General features: G+C 31.8%; 1 protein-coding gene across 1 annotated transcript in view; it reads left to right on the top strand.

Moving 5' to 3' along the window:
• Positions 1 to 6024: 6024 nt before the first annotated feature.
• LOC111713434 (uncharacterized) overlaps positions 6025 to 10042 on the top strand; it is a gene marked incomplete in the record, with an annotated part of 9131 nt that continues 5113 nt past the window's right edge. Inside the window, 7 exon segments of the mRNA XM_023488288.1 lie at positions 6025 to 6109; positions 6468 to 6505; positions 6682 to 6737; positions 7381 to 7483; positions 8080 to 8332; positions 8915 to 9033; positions 9741 to 9961. Coding sequence (XP_023344056.1) covers positions 6026 to 6109; positions 6468 to 6505; positions 6682 to 6737; positions 7381 to 7483; positions 8080 to 8332; positions 8915 to 9033; positions 9741 to 9961 — 874 coding nt within the window.

Raw genomic sequence — 10042 nt, forward strand, 5'->3', positions numbered from 1 at the left:
CGCCTTGAATTTCTAGTAGTTTAAAATTAAACCCAGAAAACACGTTATATTACGATTGTATCGTTTATTATATTTTTATGCCACTCTCAATATGTAGAATATAGATACAGGGCTCCAAAAAATAGTTCTGCCTCTGCAATTTGGCTAGGTGCAGAAAACATTCATTTATTTTTATTTTCAAAATTAGCCAAAGTATGATTGAAGGATGGACAAGGAATGGAAGATCAAGAAGAAAGAATGAAAACAAGAAATGTTTCCATCTAATATCATATTGAAATTTAAAAATATTGTAAAATTTAATAAAATAAATTATTAAAGTTAACAAATATTTTTATGTTTCTACGACTTAATACTTTAACTGTTACTAATATCTTTTAATTATTATTGTCCTTAATGTTACTGATAAACTAGTTATAAAGAACTTACACTTTGCTAAATGTCTGCATGTAATACAGTTATGTATAAATATAAATGTATTTATGCATTTTTGTAAGTTTAACACAGAACCTCGGAGTTCTGTTTAAAGGAATTGAGTCTTTGCCACAAACTCAAATTTTCTAATCCCTATATCTATTGAACCTGATGTTGTAGACTTTTGATATTTCAAACTAAGATAATTTGATGCAACAAAATTCATAGTTTGAAATATCTAAGGTCTACGACATTGGGTTGCAGAGATAAAGAAATTATAAAATTAGAGTTTGTGTCTAACACTCAACTCCTTTGTATGTATAATTGGATTTTTGTGCAGTTTAACCAAGAACTCCAGAGACATCGAAAGAATTTATAAAATGTCATCTTGACGACTTTTCCAAAAGGTTTTCTACTATTATACCACCATCTCAGAATTGTAACAGAAAATAATTATTTAATAAAAAAACTAAATACATGAAACTTACCATTAAGAGTAGCAGTGGCGTACCTAGGGGGACAGTAGTCCTCTTGCCCCCCCATGGGAGTTCCAGGGGGCCCTGCCCCCCCCTGGAAAATACAAAATTAAAAGGAAACAAATTTAAAAATTAACACAATGACAAATACTAAGGATTTGTCTAAATTCACTGTTAATACAAAATTTTAAGATACTTTAAACTAAAACTTTTGCAAAAACGAGACCTCGACATATTAGATGCTTATAACATGATGGAAGATGTAATAAAGGTATTCTATTTTCTATTTTTCTATTTTTCTTACAGTCAATTAATAAAGGAATTGAGTCTTTGGCACAAACTCAAATATACAAACCTGATGTTGTAAACCTTTTATATTTTTAAATTCAGAATATTTGATCTAACAGAATTTATAGTTTGAAATATCTAAGGTCTACAGTATTTGGTTCCAAAGATATAGGGATTAGAAAATCAGAGTTTGTGGCAAAGACTCAATTCCTTTATTTCCATAAAGAGATATTAAGCGTAATTTCAAATTCCCCTTTATGCAATGATGACAATAACATCGAATGAAGGAAAGAGAATACTTCATTACATAAGATGTACTATGACGGAGAGCAGACTTAACGATCTTGCACTTATGGCTCACTACTGAAAAAATCATTGAAATGTTTGTGCAAGCAAATCCCAGAAAATTGAAGCTTTAAAAGAGTTAGTGAATATGAAGTTGGAGTAAATTCTATCTAAAAATTTCAGAAGAAATTTCGTTTATTAGTGAAAATATAATTTTTTTATGATGCTGTGATTATTGATTTAGCTAGCAGTGAGGGAGTAAAATGATAAAGGAATTGAGTTTTTGCCACAAACTATGATTTTCTAATTTCAAACCCAAAGTCGTAGACCTTTAATATTTCAAACTATAAACGCTATTAGATCAAATAATGTAAGTTTGAAATATCAAAGGTTTACATCATAAGGTTCCGAAGATATGGGTTTTACAAAAAGTGAATTCCTTTATAAATTTATAAAGTTAAAAAGTTAAAGTTAGTTTTTCGAGCAAAGGAATAATTTGTAGACTCTATAAGGTTAGTAACACCAAAAAATGTAGTCTTTTTGATGTATTGTTATGGTGTTAATTGACTTTTTGAAAAAAAACAATTCCAGGGGGGGGAAACAGCCAGGGGGGAACAACAAAAATCTTGCCCCCCCCCCCATGGCTAAAATCCTGTGTACGCGCCTAAAGAGTAGGTTTAGAAAACGGCATTTTATAAATTTGTTCAATGACTCCGCGAAGCTCTGGGTTGAACAGTATATTACCCTAATCTAGACAAGGTCAAAATAAGTTAGTTTGTATTCTGTAAAACTATTCTTCTCTTCATGTTCCTCCTAAGAGAGAGAAACTGAACACGTCTTCAATTGTTACTTGCATTGCAAACGAATAACTTACGGGTCCTTTTCTGGAGCTATCAAGAATAAAAAGCTTTAAAAACCTCATCTAACCAAAATACAGATGATTGATTCCATAAAAGCCACAAAGTCACACATAGAACTATGTACGATATATCTAATTGATCATGAAAAATCGCTTCGAAAAGGAATTAAGTCTTTTGATTTTCTTATCTCAATATCTTTGCAACCCTGCAATATCAATATGAATTCTAAAGTATGAAATATCAAATGTTTACACTATTAGTATTGCAAAGATATAGAGATTTGAAAATTCTAGACTCAATCCTTTATGCTAGTCGCGTCGAACTCTGTGAATCTCTTCGGGTAGATTATCATAGCTTGGTTAAGAAAGGTTCTTCCTTTAATTTCCCAATTAAAAAAAACAGGTTTGCATTCTGAAACAGCTTCAAGAAAGATTGCTGAAGTAATTTTCGTCGTCGCGGAATATATCCGGAAATAATTTCCGTTGTCACCGAATTTATCCGGAAATCATTTCCGTTGTCACGGAATTTATCCGGAAATTATTTCTGTTGTCACGGAATTTATCCGGAAATAATTTCCGTCGTCACGGAATATATCCGGAAAAGATTTAAAACTCCTCAAATATGGTTCGTTGAGTTGCCTTATACAGGGTGTCCCACAGCATATTAGCTCGTTAATCGGTCAAAATTACTATTTTTGGTACTAATCAGATAATTTAAGAAGATTGAATATTTTCAAAATTTGAATAAGGCTAATATAAGAATTTTCTTGCGGAAAATGCTAGGTTTTCCGAGTATTATGGTTTTTTGGCATTAAAACTTGGAGATAATCTAATATGATATAGGACGCTCTGTAATTGTTTAAAAACCTAATAGTTTTCCCCATTTTTTAAATTTTTTCTCAGATTTTTTTAGTTTTCTAAAGTTTTTTAGCCCTTCTAAATTTTTCTAACTTTAAGTTTTTAGTTTTTCTACTGAATTCTCCTGAATTCTCTTAAATTCTCCTGAACCCTCATAAATTCTCATGAATTCTCCTAAAATCACCTAAACTCCCCTAAATTCCTACGATTAAAGAATGAAAGAAATACCATTTCCAGTTTTTAGTGAATCTTTAAACAATGAAATCGTTTTGTCCTGGGGCACTTCCGTTTTCTCACCAAGTAATCTATCTATCTATCTATCTATCTATCTATCTATCTATCTATCTATCTGTCTATCTATCTATCTATCTATCTATCTATCTATCTATCTAGCTATATATCTATCTATATATCTATATATCTATATATCTATCTATATATCTATGTATCTATCTATCTATCTATCTATCTATATATCTATCTCTATCTATCCATCTCTTTACTTTTTAGGTTTTATTCAATCATTTTGGAGATTCTCTTTAAAAATTCTATGAGTTTAGAAATCTCTACGCAACACTAACGATCGATTGACACCAATTATAGGTCTTCATCAAAATAAGGTAAGTTATGACATTCAAATTCATATTCAAATACAGGAAGGACCAATGAAATTTATCTATAAATTTTTCATTTCAAATTGTAACTGTTATAAATTCCTTAATTTCCTTTAATCTATTATATATAGATAATATCTATAAATACAAGGATGTAATGCAAGGAAAGTTATTTCAGAAGTGTACACATCTTTTGTACTGCAGTGTACTGTCTCTGAGCGAGAATGTAAACACAAGACGGATGTCAAAGCTTGACATGGGATCCATCTTTTACATAAAAAAAATCAATGAAATATTCTGGTCATAGGAAACTATTATGTGAATTATCAAAATTATCAAAATTTAATGCTTTTAACCTACAAAATAATATTTTAGTTACTAAAAAAACATCCAATTTTATTTCATCAAATACTTGTTTCCTTTACACAAATCGTTCAGTACGTTTAGATCAAATTAGAAAGGAAAATTAGGAAGACGACTTTTTGCACAATATTTTTATGGATGAAATACTTAGATTTACAAAATACGGAGCAAAAACAATTTTCTAGATGACTTTAATGTGTACATGCAACAATTCAATGGGTTTAAAAAGAAAATCTTATTTTATATCTGTAGCGCCAAATGGTGCTGAAACTATATTCATAAACTTACATGTTGTTACTTTTTTGTCTTATCTTTAATGTTTTATTCCACTCTTTATAATATACAGGGAGATTCAGAATATACAGGGATATTCAGAATATACAGGGAGATTCAGAATATACAGGGATATTCATAATATACAGGGAGATTCATAATATGCAGGTATATTCAGAATAAACCGTGCGATTCAGAAAATACTGGAAGATTCAGAATATACAGCGAGATTCAGAATTCACATGGAGATTCAGAATATACAGAGAGATTCAGAATATGCAGGGGGATTGAGGGATATTCAGAATATACAGAGAGATTCAGAATATACAGAGAGATTCAGCATATAAAGAGAGATTTAGAATATATAGGGATATGCATAATATACAGGGAGATTCAGAATAAACAGTGAGATTCAGAATATACAGGGAGATTCAGAATATACAGAGAGATTCGGAATATACAGGGATATTCATAATATACAGGGAGATTCAGAATATGCAGGGATATTTAGAATATACAGGGAGATTCAGAAAATTCAGGGATATTCAGAATATAGAGAGATTTTCAGAATATACAGGGAGATTCAGAATATACAGGGATATTTTTTCTTTTTAAACATCTGGTTAAGGTCTATGTATTTTGCATGTTCCTGTATATATTGAGCGGAGAGCTGCCTAATATGGTTTAGGCTGGGTGTGTGTGTTTATCCTGGGGTACCTGGATATATATCTACTGGTTGGCCTGGCCCATTCTTAAACAGATTCTTAGTTTTAATACATCTCTACTCCATGATGCACATGGTACAACGAACCAGTGTTATGTACAGTGAACTACACTAATATGTACCGTACAATTTATTATACCGTGAAGAATTTACAAAAAAGTTAAATGTTTTAAACCTGAAAGTTAAAGGAGATGTCAACCTCAAGACACATGGTTGGATTATACGACCTTGAAGTGACCAAGGAGGGGGGGGGGGGGGAACAATAAACCAGTTAGATGACTCATCGTGTACTGTTCCTTTTAACAATCTATTCTAGTTTTAATCCTCTTCATAGGCAGTACAGTAGGTTTCTAATCACACCAGTGTTTGATAAACTATATTTATTTAAAGTGAGTTGAATCCTGAAATATATTTAAGTGGGCGTTTTCTGTTACCTCAGCATAGGTTCCTAACTTTATGTTACATCTGTTCTCATAAAAGGGACTGTTTACGTTGTTTTATGTGATCCCTAATTCGAAGAGTTCCATGCCCGATTCACAATAGCAACCTTTAAACCTTTATAGTTTATATGATCAAAGATCGTTGTATTTCTACATGGAAAAGGGATAAATTCTGACAGTTTCCTTCTTTGGCACTGTTACAGAGTACTCAGTGATGGACGTTATCAATTTTGCGTTGCAACTCTTTAAATGGAGGGTCAGGTGAAACAACGTTGCTAGTCCCTGTAAACAATTCAATTCCTTTCATCAACGAATATTACTACATTAGTACGCTCTGAAATTTAGACAAGACTTCAATAAAAATATAATATTTATTTTTTATTTTAAAATCGTATAAAGAAAAATTTTAATAATTTGAATAATTTTCAGAGAGAATGGCACAGTGGGATAACCAGCTGGATAGTATGCTTGATGACCTGCACGCTACTGTGCAGAATACATCATACCAAGAGAAACAGGTTCACTGATCTCCATCTTGTACAATCCTACGGTTTAATTTTTGTCCTCTTTCACAATATCATATCGTGGCCATCCCTACAGGAATAACGTTGATTGGGGGATCAAGAATTTATCCTCTAATTTAAAAATGCCTTCATTGGATTGGATATCGAGATCGAGAGTTTAAGATTGATGATACTCATATAAAAGTTTCGACATTTAGGCTTCAGCTTTACCTAACCAACCCTAAACATTTCAAACCTGCAATTCAATTGGCTCTAGATTCAGTTTAAAAGGACTAGTTGGCAAAATCCTGATAGCTCATGGTAGAGGCTAGATAGCATGCTTTTCTTTATTTTTATCAAACTTCTGTTTTAGATTTACGACGAATCTAAACCAGGGCAAAAATTCTCAAAGTAAGTTTTTTAATAATGATAAAGAAAAATATCTAAAATATTAAATCTGTTTGTTCATCATAATGCTTTTTTACTATCATTTTGTTATTTATATTACCATGTTTATAATTGTTTTTGATTTATATTAACATTTTTATAATTGTTTATCAATGGTTACAATTATAATTACAATTTAGACAAAGTTATGAGTTTTCATCTGTTAGTAAACATCAGGGAGATGGGGATATAAGAGGTAGAAATTAATAAACAGAGTCCAAAACTAAAGAATGTGAGAGTTTTTAGTTATTGCTTAACAGAGTCGTAAAATAATTAATTCAGGGTTAAGTTAATCCCAGACTCATATAATACATCATAAAAATAGGTTGTATCAATACGGAAACCTTATTATCTAGAGAATTATGATTGATTAATATAAAATACAATTTTTCTATGGGTTAAATATTTAACTCGTCAATTTCGTTGAGTTGAATTTTTAATCTATAGCTTAAAGTTAAGATTTAATTTAAGTCACGAGCGGCATTTAAGCTGTAACTTTTCATTCTTTAGTTTTGGATTCCGAACAAAAACGATTATAACTTTAAAAAAAATAAAAGGTAAAAACTTTAATTTTGTTAATCCCTTCTAAAAGTCATAATGTGCATCAGATTTCGATGGATTAAGTAAGTTCCTAGATACATTTATCTAAGAGTAAATAATTCCTTTTAAAGAACTCTGAAGTTTTGAACATTCAGACAAATTGGCCAATAAAAGCCAACGAAAAAGTTTTCCATGTGGATACATTGTTTAGGCTAATTAACTGAAAAGTTCTAGCCTCTAACAAAAACCAAAACTAAAAATTCAAATGTAAAAAAAAAAAAAACTATTTCTTAATGCAGGTGGACAGCTAGTGGGAAACCTGCCTAAAAGTCTTGTATCTGATCTGTCAAGTATTGAGAAAGTTAAATCTGTAAACCATACTTCAGTCACTTCCAGTGAAAGGTAAAAAAATTGAAAAACCTGGAATTTAAAGCGACTGTTCTCCATATTGAAATTTGTACTTACAGTTTTTAAAAATATCGCGTTATAGATTAATAGCATCGAATCCCAGCGTTGCCCAAGTTACTCCCACCGTTTACCCGCGCTTGGTCTTAGTTTACGGTTTCGATTTTTTCCCCTACAAAAGGTGACCCACTCAATTTAAAATCTCAAAACCAGGCTAAGAACATTTCCTTGGTTCTCCCGAGTTCATAATTTGAGGCAAATCAGTCATGGGATTCCTGAGTTATGGTCGGTCATACAAACAAACTAACAGATAGTGATTACTACTTATTATTATAGATTAATGCAAGATAAGCTTAAGTTTTAGTGTAAAATCATACTTCATTTTGTTAAAATTTTTATTTTAAATCACTAAACAATCCCTTTCGGAGGAATTTATAACGAGGTAAATCAAGTTTGGCAGAAAATTGGTAAATTGTCAAGAACGATATGTTTTACTTTAAAGAATTTTTATGCTAAGGAAAATGTAAAATGGTGGTTTATGGAAAAGTTGAACAAAATAAAATAAAATTTGAACCTTCTCACGTTTTCTGTAGGTATGAGTATTCCACCTCAAGCTCAATTCAGAAATCATCAACTCATGGCCTCCAGTCCTCTAACCACAGCCTCCAGTCATCAAATCATGGCATCCATTCCTCTAGTCATGGCCTCCAATCCTCTAATCATGGCCTCCAGTCCTCTAATTATGGCCTTCAATCCTCGACTAACACCCAGCAGTCTATAAAGAAGAATATAAATGATCTTGATCATCTGCTTAACAATCTCTCTTCTCATAACTCCTCTAGAGATGTAAGTATTATGCAATTTGATGGACTGAACCAAGATTGTATAATATAATAATAGTATAAGACCTTGGACTGAACTGAAATAATTGTAGAGTTTAAACTTTTTGACCAACATTACCCACCCATGATTCCCCTGACAGAGGGACGTTAAGTTACTTGAAGTCCCTTGGGACAATTAGTAAAATAACCACCTGCTCTATGCGAAGTTTTCATGAAAAAACTTGCGGAATTTATATTTCAAAAGACGATAAAATTGTCTACAACTACTTTTTCGGAAATACAATTTTTTACTAAACCCCGGGTTTCTTGGTAAAGTAAAATTATCTTAAATTTCCTGGTGATTTTTATGTACTTAGCTTCCACTAAAGCTTATGCATCTAATACCCGGCCATGTATGTATTTTTAGTAATTTTGCAAAACATAATTTGAACGTTTATTTTGATGTTCTCAACCATTGTATAGATGTAGAATTTTATGTATTTTACACACCACTTCATTTTCTACAGGCAATTCAAGGTTCAAATGTCGTATTCACACATTAAGTTATGAATTTAAAGGAATGTTTAAAATGTCGTCTTTACTCCAGGCTTCCCCCGCTACTCGACACAGGATAGAGTCTAGCTACCAATCCAACCTTAGTTCAGGGATTTGTCAGAAATCCGAGGAAATCCGGGAGAAACTAATCTCCAACAACAGTCTCTCTAGGTAAATATTTAGTAGTGAAGGTGCTAGTATTCTGAAAACATTTTTTGCACAACTACTCACTCAAAACGTCAAATTTGAGCAAAATTACTTTGTGACCTCTTAGCTCCTCTAGTTCTGATTTTTTGCCGGGCCAGTTGTTATACTGTATACTGTGTGTATATGCTGTAATTTCCAGTTGTTATACTGTATACTGTGTTTATATCAACGAGGTTATAGTTTATAGAGTGATGATGTACGCTAATCAAAAGGTCAATCTGTATATTACAGTACCCGGGGGTGATTTCTGAAAATATTTAAATGGAGATTTGTTTTCCATGTAACTATTAAAAGCCACTACTACTTTATCGTATGCAGGATTAAATTTTCACAGGAAGACGTACTAGCTATTACAGTCTTTTACAGAGCAATATTTCATCGTTAATAAACAGTTCTGAGAAACATGAGTAAAATTAAAGATACAAAACCTCCCCTTACACTTGTACTCCGAAAGCGTACTGCATATTTAATTTTTGTACTGTATCATTAGTCCATAATCTCTTAATATCCTTTATCAGTAAACTACAAGCAGAAATCCGCAAGTCACTTTAAAATAATCATTTTTAAAAGAGAAAACATTCATTCTTGATAAGACTTAGCTTGGGACTCGGATTCACTCTAAAAACGTAAACCTAATTACAGTCCCTTTAAGAATAACCCTTCTTCCCTAGGACATCAAGCTTTAACCGAGGAGATCCCAGGAAACCGGTTTCAACCGGTTCTAGGCCAATCACACCAGGTTTACCACACGATCAGGTGGAGGGGTCGCATCAACCACACCTGCTTCATACCACACATTCTACCACTGCCAGTAGAACTCAGTTCTCAGGTTCTAGATCTAATGTTTCAAATGAATTCCATCCTGTTCATACAACTCCGGACCCTCTTACAGGTAATAATAATATTAATAATAATAATAATAATAATGATAATAATAATAATAATAATACTAATGATAATAATAATAATAATA

The sequence above is a fragment of the Eurytemora carolleeae genome, unplaced genomic scaffold (genome assembly GCF_000591075.1).
Source record: "Eurytemora carolleeae unplaced genomic scaffold, Eaff_2.0 scaffold1208, whole genome shotgun sequence".
In the NCBI taxonomy this organism is placed as follows: domain Eukaryota; kingdom Metazoa; phylum Arthropoda; class Copepoda; order Calanoida; family Temoridae; genus Eurytemora; species Eurytemora carolleeae.